This window comes from Gymnoscopelus microlampas, assembly GCF_963454915.1.
Source record: "Gymnoscopelus microlampas genome assembly, chromosome: 2".
Lineage (NCBI taxonomy): Eukaryota > Metazoa > Chordata > Actinopteri > Myctophiformes > Myctophidae > Gymnoscopelus > Gymnoscopelus microlampas.
Window position 1 is genome coordinate 33,319,219 of NC_139939.1, and position 18,604 is coordinate 33,337,822.

Consider the following 18,604-nt stretch of genomic DNA (forward strand, 5'->3'; position numbering starts at 1 on the left):
TGTGTGTGTGTGTGTGTGTGCGTGTGCGTGCGTGTTATCCTATTTTGGACCATTTTGCAAATATTAAGGCTGCAATCCATAACTTCCGGGGTTCGAATCCCAGGTAGGACATTAAAGTTTCAGAGTGCAGGTTTAACTGTTCCAGCAGTGGAACTGCTGTGTGGCAGACAGTAAGACTGTGCTTGTGTGAATGTGTGTAACTGTAGTAGGCTATGACTGTGAAGCAGGGTGGTTGCTGAAAAATAACATTATTTTGTCCTCAGTGAACCTACCCTGCATAAAAGTACAACACATATGTTGGTGTGGAAGAACAGAAAGTTCAAATGTTGGTCTTGCTCAGAACAAACCGATTGAAAATATAATTCCGTTTTTAAGCCCACTCAGGATCACTCTATTGGTACATAATGCTCTTAATGTTAACTATCCTTAGTTAGCTGTACTTTATAAAGTGCTGAAATTCAATGACATTTTCAATGCTACAGTATGTCTTACTATTATGTTAAATAGGCTATACAAAACGTCCGCCAGCCAGAGCAAACGCGTTTCAAACCCTAGAGTGATAGCCAAATAACCCTGCTATCTCTGGTTCCTCAGGCAGTGTAGGCTACTTTCTCTTCACCCCTTGAGGATCAACAGCATATGGGCTACCAATGTGACACTGAAAACGGACAAATTAGGCCAAGGCTCCCCACGAAAATACCCCTAATAGTAGCTAATACACAGACACACACACAGACACACACACACGCACGCACGCACGCACGCACGCACGCACGCACACACAGACACACACACACACACACACACACACACACACACACACACACACACACACACACACACACACACACACACACACACACACACACAATGAGTGCGCACGCATGCACGCACGCACACACACGTACGCACACACATGCATGCACGTACACACACACACACACACACACAAACACACGTCGGGACACACACGCGCACGCACGCACGCACACGGTGTAAAACTTACAGTATATATCTTTTTGTACAATTTTGTACAGTACAATGTTTTTACAGAACCAAGGGTATTAACATCACTAAAATATGGGAGCTTTGAGTGGCCAAGATACTAAATCAAAACATATTCTAATTGTACCATAATAACAACAACACTGATTTACACTTCTCTAAAAGCTTCTTAAGGTTGTCTTTCAACCTATGAATCTCGTCTATCAGATGGTGATTTGTGATAGACCATCTCATGAGTGTGTAGACACAATAGATCCAACATGTCAACAAGTCTCTTAGTGTTTTGTCAATTAAAGGTCTGAAGTTGACTGCAATCCTTTTATTTCTGTGAAATCTATTATGATACATTTTTACTAGTAGTTGTCTATTTTTAAATAAATGATAGGCTAGATAACTTGGCATCATTGGATTATTGGATTAGTATACTTTTCTTACCTATGAATAAAAATGAAATATAAATGGGCCAGAGTGAGGTGGCCGAGTGAGAGTGAGGTGGCCGTGGTCCTGCCTATAAATGTGCGCATTGGGCTTGTTTATGGTGATTTCAGGCCCGCCGGCCGGCCCACCCTCCCATTAGCCAATTTATACAGTATATAGAAAGATTTCTGTTTTCTATTTTAAGTTGTTGATGCTTCCCTGTTAGGCAAAACATCCTTTCACTGCTTGTTGAAGAGGAATAAAGTTCAGCAAATAGGCCCACTGAAAGAATAATAAAGAAATGATTTATTTTCAGTTTGGAAGATGCCCAAAACCCATACCAAATTTACATATTGTTGATTTTCAGTTATTTTGTAATGATAAGCAAGAATGGGAACATTTCATAATCTTTGTTCCTTACCATATTTTGTAAGATAACACTGCAATCCGCCAAACTACATATTTCCTCCAAAACATTATTCCAAACTGAACTGTTTAAAATCTCAGAAATAGTATGATAATGCTATGCTACTAGCGTGCATTTCATCTATCAAGATGTTTTATGTCATTGTTATGTAACGACAGAATGACATATTGCATATATGCTGCACGGTAGAATTCTTATATAATTTATGGTGGCCTGCTGCCAGATTCAGCTGATAGACTGATCTATCTGATCCGTTAGGATTTGATAGAAGATAATAAGATGGCACATTTCCTTACAGCTTTGCCTAAGCTCGGGATTCACGAGGAAAGAAGCGTTATCACTCATCACTGACCTTTGAAGAAAGAAAGAAAACAAATTGACAGGCAACAGACGACATTTATTTTCTCTTCTATATATCAATCTTCATGAGCCAAATGGACATGTATTATGCATAGAAACACAACAGATTAATATGAACATAGCAGGATGATTATTTTCCCAAGATATAACCCACAAAACTATTAACAAATGGACCAAAAAGTCGCCTTGGTGCAGGAATATCCATGTCACAAGATTAAATGTCATGGCACTGCACTTTGCTATTTGGCCCTGATGGGGCATATGTGCCTTCAGAGTGCAGCATTGTAAGGCCTAAGCACTTGGTAGACGGGCTTCATTTGTTTTTCACTGCCAACTTCGCTTAAAGCTGCTAAGAGTATCTCTCAACAGATAGGCCTGAGGGATTAGTCTTTACAATCTGCCATTCACTGATCCTCGAATACTGTACATACTGTCTGGGTTCTCTGAAATAAGCTTTCAGTGTGTGAGATGTGTGAGTGTGATTTTATGACATGGACTGGTAGTGGATGAGAAAAAGGCTGTTTACGAGTAGGTTGTCTTCTTAGAAGGTTTTTGGGAACTGGCAGCATGACGACACATTCACTCTAACGATATCAGGACTTTTCCCTTTCCGCTGTACACTTGTTATCAAGGAAAGAATAATCCCTCTCCACTGCCCATAGCACGGCTTCCACATAAGGTCATAGGTCAGTGTTTTCTTGGAAAACACTGACCTATGAATTGAAGTCTTCCTTCCTGGTCATTTGACCCTGATCACTAGTTTTACTTCAGGAGAATGTATACTCCACTCCCTACAACTCGTTTTTTTTTTTTTATCAAAGCCAAAAACATTTGTTTGCCGCTCGCTACCGTCTATTTTAGCACTGTCATTTTTCGTCTTTGTTTTTTTTAAATATATATTTTTTTTTGGGGGGGGGGGGATTTTTCTGCCTTTATTGATAGGTGGAAGCTGGAAAGCTTGGAATTATGTTGAATGAAAAGTATGTACGCATCTCAGCAAAGAGTAATGCTCATGACACCACACACACACACACACACACACACACACTTAAGAATCTAGTCAGTGGATACAGTAGTACAGTTAGATTAAGGTTTAATTACAAAGCGACTACATTCAGATTTGGGCAGTCATTCAATACAAAATGATGGTGAATAGACAACTACAGTACTGTAAAGTTGTTTATCATAGAATGCCAAAGCTCATCATTGAAATTAGAGTCAACGACAACTTTACATTTCAGGACCCTAGTCGTATAATGGACTTTGTTTCATCAGAGCATTATTTTTAATCATTCGGGGAGGGTGAATTCTGTCAGAGGACACTTGTCTCATAATACATCATTGTCAAATTGTGATAACAGCCATCGGCACATATTAAAACGTGCGTCATAGCTAATTTCACAGCAATACATTAATGAGAAATATCTAGAAGTAGCATAACAGAAAAAGTAAAGCCTCTTATTAAACAGCATTTTTAAACCAAAGCCGTTGGAACACTTACACATGGACAAACAAGTATAACAAAATAAAACAATTAAATTATTACTCTTATCATTCTGTATCTAACAGACAAAGTGGGGACAAAACATCCCAAGAAATCTTACCAGAATGGTCATGTGAAGAACAAAATGATTCTTGAACAGAATCGTCATAAATATCAAGGGAATGAAACATGGAAATGTTACTGGGTTCCTGTGTAAATCCTCTTTCTGTCTTGAACCTTCTCCTTTAGAAAGATTCACTTCACATGGAAGTGTTATATTCAACATCAAGTGAGAACTTGAGCTTTGTCTCAGCCCTTAGTTTAGTTGTAGAGATGTCATCTGGTCCCTATGTTAGTACAGGAATGTCTCTCTTCTAACTTATTCCTCGTCTTGCATACTTTAGTTTGGTCCCAGCATGGAGACTTTCTATGCTGAGCTGGACACGGCCAGTTTTTTCAGATGGTCCATGAAGACCTGGAGGCTGACGTCGTCCGTCAGGATTGGGGCTCCGGTCTCCTAAAGATACAGATGAAGCCAGGAAGAAAAGGGGTAAGATCAATGAACCGATTATCCAAAAACATTGAATATCTAAAAGACATCATCCACGTCTCTTCAAAACCACACAGCCATTCCCACTACAGTTTAGTCCTCCAACTTTTTAAAGATTGAATGGGTTGAAGGACTGATATTATGAGAGTATATAATTCCTACGGATGAAACCAATCCTATTTTGTCCACTCATTGCTGAGATTGGCTCATCCATGGCTTATCCAGGACTTTGCCATTGTCAGAAGGGCACTGATCAAGGGGGTGGCATCATACAGTGGTGGCTACAGCTTAGCTCCTCTTTAATTTGAAACATTTATATATTTTCAGATTCTAGATGGTACCATATTATAATGAATATTAGTGAGGACCAATGATACGAAGATAGGTTGAAAATGGGTGACGTCGTCTTTTAACTAGAGTACCCCAAAGGTCTATCTCCTTGGCCCCCTCGTTTCTCCCCTCTACACCAAATCTCTCTCTCCGAAAATCACCAATCTACAAGCTCACAATGCAAGATGACGTCTTGTGAGCTTGTAGATCTGTAATTTCCGCCTGTTCACCCCAGAAAATGGATGCTAGGGTTCATGTGGTTAAAAAGATTAAGCCCCAATGGCAGATGTCTTGTGCATCGCATATATGGTACCATACCTGTCCCCAGGCGTAGAGGTTATTGTGAGTCTGTGAGGGGTTGACTTTGGACAGCAGGAAACGGGCCTGTGAGCCGCCGTGCTCCGTATCGATGTAGCGTGGCATGGGGAAGCGTGTCTGTAGGATCTCCTGGGCGTCATCCAGCGGTGCCTGCAGCAGCTGTTTGAAGTTCTCGTATTCTGCCATTTCCTGATATCCTGCCTTACGCCACTGGGCAATTGTCTATAAAGAAGGAGAAGAAGAGTGTGAGATTTGGTCAATCACTCAGTTAATGTCTGATACACATGAAAGAACCTCCTTTCACAACATGTGTTAGCATTTCTGAGGTCCAGGGACCCTCAGGGTTCCTTGGGGGGGTTCCAAATGGACCTCACAGGTCTGTAACTCTTGAGCGTATACAAATTAAATCAAATGGACCCTTATTTGGTTCCATTTGTATACTCTCAGAGTTATGGGGGTCCTTGAAATAAAATAAAAAGTTTGAGAACTACTGGACTACACCAATCTCTACAGTGAGGTGTTGAGTCTCACCTCTCCGTGGAAGATGACCAGCTGGAAGAAGGTGTCCATGAGGAGGATTTTGTCTGGCAGGATGCTGCTGCTGTCCAGGAGCACAGGCTGTGGAGAATGGACAAAGAACACACAGGTCAATGCTCACGTTCACAATGGGACACCAACAGAGCCATTTTGAACTACCGCCTATTTTTTGACAAATGTTCGCCTGTTATGACTGGTCCAAAATATTCAGATTCAATTCAGATTTAACAATTAACCTTCTAAATAAGTGTCTACAGCCCGTTATAGGCCACACCTCGGTAAATACCTTGAGGAAGTTACCATGTCTAAGACAACTTGAATGCAGCGTTGGCGGTACCTTAAACAGCCCGACAGGTTTGCCAGTACACAATAAAAGTGAGTGATAACCACTTAAACCCTATACTTTATTGACCCGGGTCCCCCATGGGTCAATACTTGGTCCCCTCCTTTTTCATCGACACTGAATTATTCGCCCAAAACAAACAACCTTACGAGTTGTGAGCTTGTAGATCTGCTATTTTCGCTGACTGTTCGCCTACAGTATTATGACAGACACAGAATAGGGATGCTAAGGTTCATGTGTTTAATTTAACTATTGGAGTGTAACTCTCTCAGTGTCAAGTTAACCCACAGGATTTGACAGCATAGAGTTCAGAGGTTCTGCAGTGGTGTTGATCTAGGTATGAGACTGACCTCTGGTGGCCCATAGAAGGAGTAAGAGTAGAGGATGGGCTGGACCATGATTAGAGACTGCGTGAGATCCTCACGGACAAAGTGGTGCCTGTAGTAAGATGATTCATCTGGACTGTTGTTGAACACTTGCAGGAATGGCGACCGCCGCAAGTGGAACATGAACTGCCGGAAGGGAGGAGATAGAGAGAGAGGGAAGCAAACTAGTTATGACGCATTCTATGAGTAATCGAGAAACTATGTTTTAGACATTTTCGAACAAGCCAGCATCAATGTGTTAGTTAACTTGAAAATAGATGATGATTGTTGCCATGCTGGATAAAGGTGAGATTTAATTAGATTCAACTCAGTAATTCATCTCCCATAATGGTTTGATGAGTATATAGTCCCATGATGGCCCACTAGGTGGCAGACTTACCTGTGGGTACAGGGACAGAGACTCTGACAGTTTGAAGGATGTCGGATCGTCCTTATTGAACTGGCCAAACTTTTGACACTGTAACCAAGGAAGAGAACAAACCTCAGAACACTGAAGAGCATACCTCTAATAATACAGCCTGGCATGTGAAAGAGCTTCACTGGATCAACACAAGAGGAATGAGGCTACATTCTGCACTCTTCATACTGTACATTCCAGACAACTCCCAGGGTGCATTGTTCTCATTTTCCTTCCATTACATTGTCCTCTTTCGTCAGTGGTTTGTCTGTCACTGTGGACTGTCACTCACCAAGCGGATGAGCTGTCTGTCAAGCCAGCGCAGGACATCTGGCCCCTCCTCCGATTCTGCCCTGAAGACGCCCAGGCGAGCCATGAGCACGGCAGACGCCTCCTGGTCGAACGACGTCTCAATGTGCTGGATCTGTGTCTGGGCATCCGCCCAACTGGTGGGAGGGACAGAAAGAGAGAGACGTCAGCAAGGGAAGGAGTGGTGAAACCAGAGAAGGGCAGGTGAGAGTGGAAGGTGTAAGAATGACGCATGTGGGTGGGACTTAAAATGTCTTTGTACCACAATGGAATTTAGTGCAAACATCCTTTTCAACAAGGCTAATATTGACTCTGGTATTCACTGGCAGAGAACTCTACTGGCAGAGAACTCTATACTGCTTAAGTAACAGATTTTGTTTTTGCTTGACACGTCATACATGTAGCCTTTATCAGAAGTCTACATTTGTGTTCTATGGTTTTTGCTTTTTTTGTGCTGTGGTGAGCAACACACAATGTTCTTCCGCGGCTTCACATCTTTCCTTTAGATATTCTGGCCTTTTGGGGGCCTATTTTTGCTTACCCCACACACACACACACACACACACACACACACACACACAAGTGGATAACAGTAAGAACTGCTTTTATCTTAATTGATCTAGCTGGTAATAACATATTGCACCAATTTGAACTAACATGTTATCTGGGAATATTAAAACCAATGGTTTATTCAATTTAGCCTGTAATGAAACCTTCCCCTTGCTAACAGAGCTCAGACTTACTTCCTGGCGATGGTGCTGACTCGGACTCTTCTCTGAGTGTTGGAGTGCTGGTACTGGGTCACAAATTGGATCGCCCCTCTGCCACCCTGGGGGACGGGTGCATTGTGCTGCAACACACACCACAATGGAGACAGTCAGTAAGAATGCTCACAATCAGCTCTTTTACCCTCCTACTCTCAGTATGCTTCTAACAAAATGATCTGGGTTCAGGATTACATGGATACTGTTTTCTCCCATTATCTAGAATGATTCAGTGGTATGATGCAATTTTTTATTAAAAAATTGGGTGAAATGAGATACAAAATCTCTTTTACGAGGGAGCACTGTTCAGGGTAGCAGCAGTACAAAAGGTTACAACTTATAAAACATATAAAGATTTACATAAAAACAGTGCATTTAACATAATTGCAATTAGGTATGATGCTTTTGTCAACCAGATAATAGATAACTGGATTTTGTGAAAATGGAGAAAGAATGACCACTTGAAGTGCATGAGAACTTCTCAGATGAGCTTATAAGATAACCCTATAAAGTAAGTATATTTTTGTGTGCGTTACCTGATTCACTACTTCAAAATACATGGCTAAAGTAGTGGAAGAGTCGAGACCGCATATTTTCCACTGGCTGGTCCCACCAACACCCATCTCCTACACAAAGCAGTGAGACAGATGGTGATAAATATCAGTGAGTACAGTCCATCAATTGTAAGAACAACGGAATTTGAATGTCAGTGATTTTCCTCCATAACAATGACTCACATTCTCTGAAATGCAGGGACCCTTAGAGTTTAGTGACACACACGGTCCAATGGCCCCACACACCTTCAGCTCCCTTGATGTCTGCATGCAAACACACATACACAAGAAGTCACAAAATCAATTGTAAGTAATACATAATACATTTATAAAATAAGTACTACTGAATTGAATGCTATTAAACCAGTTACTCCAAGTATGACTGCTAATCGGGTATCAATTCGCCATGGTGAATGAGATTGACAAAACATAGTCTTACTAATCCACTATGAGCATGTCTATCATTCAATATGGCTCCATTATAGGGCAGAGCAATTAACCGATAATATATCGAAACAGATATTTAGAACCTTGCTCATGACTTATTCTTGCTTATGTTGGTTAATTGAATAATTGAGAAGAAGATTTCGAAATAATCATGATAGTGACTGAAAACACTGGATCCCTTTTTCCTCTCCTCACCTTAACCTCCAATGTGGCTCCGAAGGCCATTCGGAACTCTCCATTGTAGTCCTTACTGAAGACGCGCTGGAAGGTCTGCTTGAAGAGGGAGGTGTTGAAGGAGTCACCCATTACAATGTGGCCCCTGAGAACAGCACAACAACATATTTACTCTAGGAAGCTCACTTACTTACTCACACACACACAATGAACCCAAAGCCACAAGGCTTATGTTTCTAAAAGAGGGCTATGTGAAAAGGTGATGAATTTGACAGGCTCAATTTGACAACTTATGTCACAGGCTCGCCACTTATGTCACAGGTTCGCCACTTATGTCACAGGCTCGCCTCTTATGTCACAGGCTCGCCACTTATGTCACTACGCCTATTATAGGTACAATATATTATTTGTAATATTTTAAAACATTTCCCGCCTGGACCATCTGAAATTATCACTGGTTGAGAAACAGTGTTGTAGTGGACTGACTGACCCAGTGAGGTTTGATAAGCACTTCATCTCCAGCAGTCCGGTCTGGTCCAGAGCACAGGCGTAGATATCAATACAGTGGCCGTTCACAGCAGACCGGTTCGACAGGGCTTCGTAGTACTGAACATCACAGAAAAAAAACACAAATACTCAGGAAAATTGTTCTGGATGGTTGTGATGTTAGTAAAACTATAATATCGATCATTTAATATGTATATGGGTAGATAATAGAGAAAACACAAACAAAAAAACATTTACAAGTACAGAATTACTTTTCACAATTATAATGTAATGTTGTAATTTCCCAGCAAAGGAAGTTGATCCATACACAATGTGGTTTCAAGACAGAAATCCACAAATAAAACTAATTTTAACATGGAAGGGACTCAGGGTGTCACTCATTCTCTCACCTTGGTAGCTTTCTTCAGGTGGCGAGCATTGTCCTTCGTGATGTCATGCCACGAGCGGATGGGGGTCTTCAGCTCATCTCCCACCACCATTCCTGGGCCCTGGGTGGGGGGGCCGCCAGTAAACAGCATCACACGGGCCCCCGTGTTGGGATACGCACCCTGGGGAGAGAGTGAGACAAAAGTAGGCGTGAGATCTCTGATTGTCTTCCCATCACTAACAGAGCTGGTCAATAATCATCGTAATGAAACCTAATGGACACATGTGTCAGATTTAGGGGGTGACAACTTTCAGGAGAAAGATTAGGAAGATAATCAAGACAGCCAACCCCTATTTAAGAAGTTTCTTTTTAGCACCTCATGATGCAAGCTAAATTAACTTGAGAGCCAGGAATACATGAAATCTAAATCTGATGAATAATTCATAGTTGAAAATAGTATCATACACATTAAAATCTTTAGTGTTAATTTAACTCCTAAGAGAGTGGTTCCATTTATACACCTTTCAGAGTTAAATTAACATCATCATTTTACTGACTCAGAACAGTGTGAGATACAAAATAACGAGTGAAAGCAATTCAAGTGATAAGTTTGCTACGGTTTTGCTATTGCCAGTGCATATTCCGCTGACATTATCTTGATAATAAATGCTCAGACCTTACAAAGACATGTTCATAGGATACTCAATGTCTTAGATTTCCTACTCACTAATGACATGTTTCTACATTATCTTTGAATGAAGATGAATCACTGTCATGGAGGTATATCCAGTTTCTTCACTTCCTCTACTAGGTCATAGCATAGAAACACAATGAGCTGCATTGAAATGTAATCCATTGCACGGGAGACCCCATAAAGGGAGTCTGCACGTTAGATGAGAAATTAAATGCTATGAATGGATGTGATTATCCAGGTCAACTTAGATGGCACAGTGAGATGGCACTTTATTGTCCTCCAATAAAATTGTACAAAACACAAGATTGAAGCTATTAATACGCTGGTCAACGGCTAAGCAAAGCAGGCCAGCCTATCGGTTATAGCATTAAATCAAATACAAACTATGCTGTTTATCGTCACACAACACAGACTTCTCATAAACAAAAAAAATGTCGGAATATCAGGTAAGGAGCTTATGAGCAGATTGTTTACATATCAGTCAGTTAGCGATGTATACGAAAAATGTAGTTTGGTTAAAATAATTATGCACCGTTGCAGCCACTCGTCAGGTGACGATTTCTGAGTAGGCGTGCAAGAGCTCATACAGCAAATTAGCTTGCTATTGTAAAATTTCCGTTTTTTTTTTTGTCTGACTGTGCACAAGGGCCATTAGTCAAACATATTACTGGGAAACTCATAGCTGATAGTCAGGTCTCATCAGCAGTTTAGAGACCATAGAACTGTAGGAACATCCTGACACTCTTGTGTACTGACAATAAGCACCTAGACAATCTTAAGTGACACATCACCCTTGTGTTGTACTGTAGATAAGAACCGTACCTAATAACCACAGGGTGAAACATTGGATTCCAACACCATGCAACAGCTGTTCTGTCATTGTCATTTTGCCATACAATTGTGGAAAATTCTCTAAAAACAACTGGCTGGAAAAAGACAGTAGCTTAAAGTCTGCACAAACGGTAACAAAATCTGCTCTCCATGTACTTTATGTCTTCACCAAAGGGCAGACTTTACGTCACCCATTCAGAATATGTGACAAAGTCCAAGTGCAGGAGTCTGGGAAAGGCCAGACATTTTGGACAGAGTTGTGTCATGTTACACAGTAAATAAATACCTCAGTGTTGATTTAACTATGAGATTGCACTCTCATTGTTAAATGTAGGATTTGTATGTGTACCTTTTTTAACAACTACTTTGATAGTTGTGATAACAAGGTCACAACAAAAGAGGGTGGGGTGGGGAGTTGATCTGTGATAATACCCACTCAATGCAAAGTAACGCTGAGTAAAGAGCCGGTGAGCTGCCTGGGATTTATTTGTATGTTGACAAAATCTGATCATCCGAAAGTACATTTACATGAAATGGATTTAGTATGGCCAAAGAAAAATAGGCCACAGGAAACTGGGATCACATTGCTTTTATGGCTGGTTTATATACAAACGACTCAATGATCAAGTGAAATTTTTGCTGAGAATGCCCAGATTCCAATCCAAAGCAGTTAAATGATGGAAGGCCCTAATTTTATTCTAATCAAGACTGATCGGCCATAAGAGCAAGGCGAGGAGAGTGATCTATTATGTAAGTGCTTGGTTTAGCAGAAGATAAAGGGATATGGGGGAGGAAGAGAGACAAGAGGAGAAAGGACAGTAGGCAAAATGGAAACCAGCTGAGCTTTGAACTGACAAAGCACAACATGTACTAGAGCAACAAAAATCCCTCAGGAGATAGCATTATCAGGATTATTATGTGTTATTACATTTGCGTGTGTGTGTGTGTGTGTGTCTTCCTGTAGCTAAATATGTGCATGATCACTGAGGAATGGGCAACGTTCAGGTTAGTACTAAATAATTAAATTAAAGTGTCTATGCATGTACAAAGAGCTATGTCTATGCCTTAGTGAGCTAGTACGCATGTGTAAGGTACAGTATACATTCCTCAGCGGTAGACATGTGATTGTGAATATGTTTGTGTGCGTGAAAGAGACAGATGACATGTGTAGTAGGCTAGTACCTCCAGCAGGCCCACAGCAACAGACAGAGCCACACCAGTGGAACGAAGAGGCCTTTTGCCCTGAGGGACTGGCCACGGGTCTCTCTGGAGCTCCCCTAGCAGGTCTGTAAGGTTCATGTCCACTCGGTGGACAGGCTGTAAGAACCTGCACACAGAAACATGCACATAACTCGTTAAGACAGGATAACTGCTACAGACAATGTACGTGCTGGCCAAAAGATTGTTATTGTAGAAATAGTCATTCAATATTCTCTAGTGTTAAAGTGCCAGAATTCCATACTTGCAAGTAGCTGCAGCCTCTTGAGGTGCAACAGGACGGCCTTGCTGTCCCGACGCGGCAGGCTTCATTAAACCCAGCATCTCCTAAAACACACAAACAACCACACATACATACATGTAAATTGTCACACTTGGTACGCTGGAGAGTATTACAAAAACATCAAAACATTATTTACAGCTTACTGAGAATGGCTACATCAGTTTGATTATAATGTTGACTGAAATGTTATGCTACAAATAAGCAGCAACGATACTGGTAAACACACTTTGTTCTATTTGACCCCAAGGTAATTTGAACTTTATTGTATCCCGTGAGGACAATAAAGTACCATCTCACTGTGCCATCTAAGTTGACCTGGATCATCACATCCATTCATAGCATTTCATTTCTCACCTAACGTGCAGACTCCCTCTACGGGGACTCCCGTGCGATGGATTACATTTCATTGCAGCTCATTGTGTTTCTATGCTATGACCTAGATGTGATCCTAGATGATAGATCAACGCATTGTCAGGAACCTGGATGAAGATCTTTATGGGTAGACACATAACAATAATCTCGTATTTATAAAGCACACCGTGGGAGCAAGTTTAACTGTGTCTCAGCCTTGGTTCTCAGTCTCTGAACCTGTTTACCAGATCGAATGTACATGCTCTACTTTACTTTTTGAAAGCATCTACTCAAATTCCCTTTCATCATCATACTGTTACCATAGTTGGCATATAGTATAGTAGGGCTGGGCAAAAATATATATTATATATTTTTTTCTTATATATCAAGGAATCAACATGAAAAAACTTCTAATAAATTTGTTATAATTGACTAAATCGATTAGTCTGTTTAACCACTTAACCCTGCATTCTACTTTGTTGTACAATGGTGGCGTACAAAACTACTGAAAATAGCCGATCTACAAGTTCACAACGCGCTGCGATGCAACACCAAAAATAGTGATGTTGTGTCTTCACTCCCTCCCCCCTCAATTCCCCACTCGCTTTCCCTAATTCACCCACCTGGATCTGTTTAGCAGTGAGCTCCTTGGTGCCCCTGAAAACGTAGCTCTTCGCGATGCCCTCACAGCTGAGCTCATGGACCTGGACCATGCGTCCAAAGGTGATGAGGCCCACCAGGGCATTGGGCGGCAGCAGGCTCAGGGACATCTGGAGGGATTCCCTGAGAGCCTGGAGATCCTCTTCTTCCAAACACGTGTCCACCACATACAGGAAGACCAACGGAGTGGACGGCCCACGCTGTCAAACAATTTGGAAGGGGCAGATTTTTTTTTTAAGACTATGGCTGAATGGTGTTCCCAATGTATGACTTTTGACGTGCAGCCCAAGTCCAAACATCAACAATTAAGGCCTTATACACACCGGGGGCATGACAAATAAACAATACGGAAAATAAACAATACGAAAATGTTAATTATGTTGCTTTGTCGCATAATATTCACGTTTTTTGTGAATGTACTCATGATGACAACATTTGAAAAAAACATTTTCGGGCAAATTAACGCACAGAACTTAACCATCCTAGAAGTGTCTAACCTGATACAGCTGCTAAAACCATGTGACTGTCCCTGAGGAATTGTGGCTGATATACAAATATGATTATTATATGTCCATAAGTTACACTCCTTAACATCCTGATACCATACATAGTGGTATCACATTAATACACTACTTCCTCAGGAGTCTATTTCATCAATCAATTTCATATGTGTAGTATACTTTGTATATGAAATGTGTGTGCTGGCATTATGATGTTGGTAGGAATTAATGTCACAATCACATATCTTATTGAGTCTAGATCGATAGATATGTCTGCAACATGACAACTGAAAATATTACATGGCAATGTGTGTACCTGCTGTCATTTTCTGAGCATACTTTAGGGAAGAAGATGTTCCACTAGCGTTTAATGATGTATCTGCTGTACGTAATACCATTAAACTACAACTTGAAGGGACCACCTCCTGAGTCATTTCCAGCCAATAACAACCAGTCAGGATTGGAACTCAACAGGATGATATCATAAGGATATTTTCCAGCTCAAAGTTGATTGGACAGCATGCACACATGCATGGTAAAAAATACTCTGTGTCAACAAAGTTCAACAAAGTAGAGTGATGTTTCAATGAGCACCATGGTGAGATAAATCCCTTGGACGCTTAGTGACCCGGGCCTAAATGTAGTAAAAGCTTGCATCAGAGAAAATAGATTAACCTATGCACAGCATGTGTCCAGTACATACAATCTCTTTACTCATGGTTAAGATTAGAGTCCAGTCATATACTGTAGGACATGTTTACCTGTACTATGTACTCAATGGTAGAGAACTGAGGCATAAGTTCAGCTGGCTGGTTCACATCTGATATTCCTGCATATGAGGGTGGGAACTGGAGGGAAGAGAAATAAAGAATGACATTTAAACAAAAGATTATAGGCCTATTAAACAAACGTTACAGGTCTTGTGCCTTCATAAATCACGCATGGTGGTACCTACAGTATATATTAGACTATTCACTACTTACTGGGTTTCTTTGGAAGCAGAAGTTACACGCCCATATCTTGGCTCTGTAGTCGACTTGACTGTATAAGAGGACAAAATCAGAAAGGAAAGTGAGTACTCAAGACACCAAATGCCCGCAGCATAATTATTATTATGCTAGTATAGGTGTGTCTGCAGTGTGCTGTCAAAATTAGCCGAGGGCTCCAGCTGCGCCTACAAAAGTCTACTCTTGGAGCGCTGGCTCAGATGTCATATTCCTGAAGGTGTGCTATACCACACCTAAAGGTTACTGCACCTCAGCAATTTTTAGATGAGTCACTCACAAACATTTGGGCAGATGATGCACTGAAAAGGCATACTGTCCATCTCTAACCCTTATGTTTATATTTACTTAACACAAAGAGGCAATACCACAAAACATCTTACGTAGCAGCAAGCCACAAGACAGTTGCACAGATTGACTTTATACCCATGTATCATCACAATGAATGCAAGTGATGTTTTTCGTCACCTCGAGAACCAATGAATAAGACACCTATCGTTTAAAAGGGGATATCTACTCATAAAACAAGATAGAAGAAAATAATATTTTTCAGGACAGTAGGCAGGCTAGTTTAACCAAAAACATTGGGGGAGAATCCAGCATATTAAGAGATATTCAACAATTAATTTCAGGTCATTTGTCTTACCCCCTTATGTTTACTAGCTGATAGAATGCTTAAAAGCTACTTCATGAATCCATTAATCCGTTTTTGAATATTGAATTCAATTATGAGATTCATTTATACTACAACAGTATGGTAAAATTAATATGGAAATTATGGAATGCTCATCACAAGTTATCTGAACAAACAGACATCTTTAAATTGCTTAACATGCTTACAGAGCAGTCAAAAACCTACACTAAGAAGAGCTTTTCATTTTATACAACAAAGACAAGCTTCACATTTTGGTGAAGTTGTAAATAACACATATTAGAATTGTTATATGCTACATCTCTAAGCTGATTACGGAATGTGTTTATTAAAATTCCAATTGATAAAAATGTCATGTGCATCGATTAATACAATCCACCCAGTGAGAATCTACTTTCAATCAACTCACCATAGTGGGTTGAGCACAGCCTTGCAGTTGGCTCGGCTGCAGAGGACCGGTTCGTACTGGACCGGGGGCAAGTCAGGCCTTTCTTTCAGGGGGGTGAAGAGGCAGGAGACTGGGACCACCAGCCTGGTGGCTTCCAGGCGGCTGGAGGGCCAGAGGTTCCAGCTGAACCTCACCCCATCCCTGTCCTCGTTTTGTTGGATGAACTCCTGGTAGGTCGCCATTGCCAAGCTTCGGGATATAATATATATATAAAGAATCCAGAGGTAAATAAGAAGTCGAATGCTCTATATCAAAATTTTGTGAAGAATAATAGATCGTCCAAGAGCGTGGTGGTAAACTTCTTGCGCTAATCAAAGTTAAGCACAAGAACACACACAACCTGTCTTAACAGGTTGAGTGCTCTTTCCTACTCCGTTGAAGGCTATTTTACAGTCTGCAAGGAGACTCTGCCTTCTACTGTATATACTGTTGTACAGGCTTTGTTTCCTTTGTGTCCATGCTTAGGCAAAATAGGACGTACGTAGAAGAAAGGATGACGCTTAAGTATGTCAAAGGATGACGCTTAAGTATGTCATCAAAAACCTGATCAGCATGTTTTGGTATACGAGCGTAGAGGAATCCTAAAGATATTTTTGGGTTACATTTTTTGGTAACAGGATATTTATAGGTCACACCTTTGAGAACAGGTGTGACAACAATAGAGTAAATTTCACCCTCACCCAGGATGCAAGCTACTCTTCAGTAAATAAAGTGCTTAGTATGCAGGATATTGGAGACTAGGCTTTATGAAATAGGCTATCTTAAAATATTGTACAAATATTGTATTTGATAGAAGCATAAACAATGTCAGAGATAAATAGAACAGACATCCATAAATAACATAGTATAGTGAAATGTTATTTTCTCTAAGAAACATTAACAATTATGTGTCAGATTAAATTATACCCAGTGTAACTAAGAAATCGTTCCCACTTTCTGTGTTCACATTAAATGGATAATATAAAAATAGCCTATACAATTTGTTCCGAGCATTTTTTCTTGTTTATTTGGATCCCCGCAGCAGCAACTCTTCCTGGGGTCCACACAGAAGTAACATTACATGAAAACATTTTACATACAGTATCCACAAGTTTCCTAGGGCATTGTGGACATAACTTCCTGTCGATTTGATCCCTGATACCTGATCATATCGACAGGAAGCGATGCCCACAATGCCCTAGGAAACTCGTGGACAAGAAAACTTAAAATACAACCAAATGTTAAAAAAAACATGATTAACATTAATCTTGATTATATGGTGTAGTAAATCATTGCATAAATATAACACCTTAATGATACCTCAACAACCATGGTTACAATGTCAGGTTTACGAATACAGATATCCTAGAAACATTACAGAGTGTGCCGTATGTGTTGGCCGTAATCAAAAAGCACATACCATGAGATACTTCTTTAATTTCAGATTTACTTGTTGCCTGTATGAGTTGCAATGGAAGATTATGCAGCTCTTTCACTGGTCTACACATTACTGTGTGTTGCATTGAATTCGTTGTTGAGATGGTTAGTGTAAATGTGGGGGTATGCTGTATGCACCATTTTATCAGTTGGGGGTTTAAGGGGAAACACTGATGGAAATCCCCCCCCCCCCGCTGCAGTATCGATTGGTGAAAATCGGCTATGGTGGAATATCCAAATGCAAGCCGTTTGCTAAGAACACACATCGTTAGGCCTGCATAAATCATCAAACATTGTTGTAACTTATAACTGACCTCAAAGAGCATGTGATGGTAGTTGGAACAGGGGTCTTTTAAACCACTTGTGACGGGAAATCGTCTTTCAACCACAGCAGGGTAAACAACAGAAGGAAGCGAAAATGCGACTGGCCTAGTTTCTAGTCGGTGGCGTAGAGGTAACGGATAGGATATATAATAGTTCTTACCTTATGTTATGTAGTTTGATGGTCGTAGATCCAAATAAAGAGTATACAAAAAGATATACTATTTAAACCAAATTACATGAACATTTGGCTGTTCAGCGGCAGACGGGCCTACAGAGAGGACAGACAGAAGACTGTGGGGTTGGTCTCAAGAACAACCGGTTCCTGTTGTACTTCGCTAGAATGACGTGTTACTACACATAAGTGTTGCCAGGTTTTGTGAGAGAAATAAGCAGCAATCAAGTCTAGGAAAATAAGCCCAAAAGAAGCAACATGAGCACTTTCAAAAACTCTTGGAATACAATGAGGAATATTTGGATTTAAAAAAGAAAAAACATTCTAACAACACAAATGCTCCCTGTGGCACAAAACATTTATGAAAATATTTGAG

At 40.6% G+C, this 18,604-nt stretch overlaps 1 protein-coding gene across 1 annotated transcript; it reads right to left on the bottom strand.

Moving 5' to 3' along the window:
- Nucleotides 1-3,285: 3,285 nt before the first annotated feature.
- sec23b (SEC23 homolog B, coat complex II component) lies at nucleotides 3,286-18,375 on the bottom strand. The gene is made up of 19 exons (XM_084044342.1): nucleotides 18,217-18,375; nucleotides 16,278-16,505; nucleotides 15,196-15,253; nucleotides 14,974-15,060; nucleotides 13,676-13,912; nucleotides 12,663-12,745; nucleotides 12,383-12,527; nucleotides 9,698-9,856; nucleotides 9,292-9,407; nucleotides 8,823-8,946; nucleotides 8,364-8,444; nucleotides 8,163-8,252; nucleotides 7,606-7,712; nucleotides 6,846-6,999; nucleotides 6,536-6,613; nucleotides 6,121-6,282; nucleotides 5,422-5,508; nucleotides 4,891-5,112; nucleotides 3,286-4,209 (listed from the first exon to the last, which is right to left on the bottom strand). The coding sequence occupies exons 2-19, from the start codon at nucleotides 16,496-16,498 to the stop codon at nucleotides 4,120-4,122; spliced, it is 2,301 nt and encodes a 766-aa protein (XP_083900468.1). The 5' UTR covers nucleotides 16,499-16,505; nucleotides 18,217-18,375; the 3' UTR covers nucleotides 3,286-4,119.
- Nucleotides 18,376-18,604: the final 229 nt, after the last annotated feature.

Coding starts and splice junctions, on each gene's coding strand:
- sec23b (XM_084044342.1), bottom strand. CDS start 16,498: ATGGCGACCTACCAGGAGTTCATCCAACAAAACGAGGACAGGGATGGG. Junction 13,913..14,973: donor CCATTGAGTACATAGTACAG/GTAAACATGTCC, acceptor ATTGTTTGACAG/CGTGGGCCGTCCACTCCGTT. Junction 8,445..8,822: donor GAGCCACATTGGAGGTTAAG/GTGAGGAGAGGA, acceptor GTTTGCATGCAG/ACATCAAGGGAGCTGAAGGT.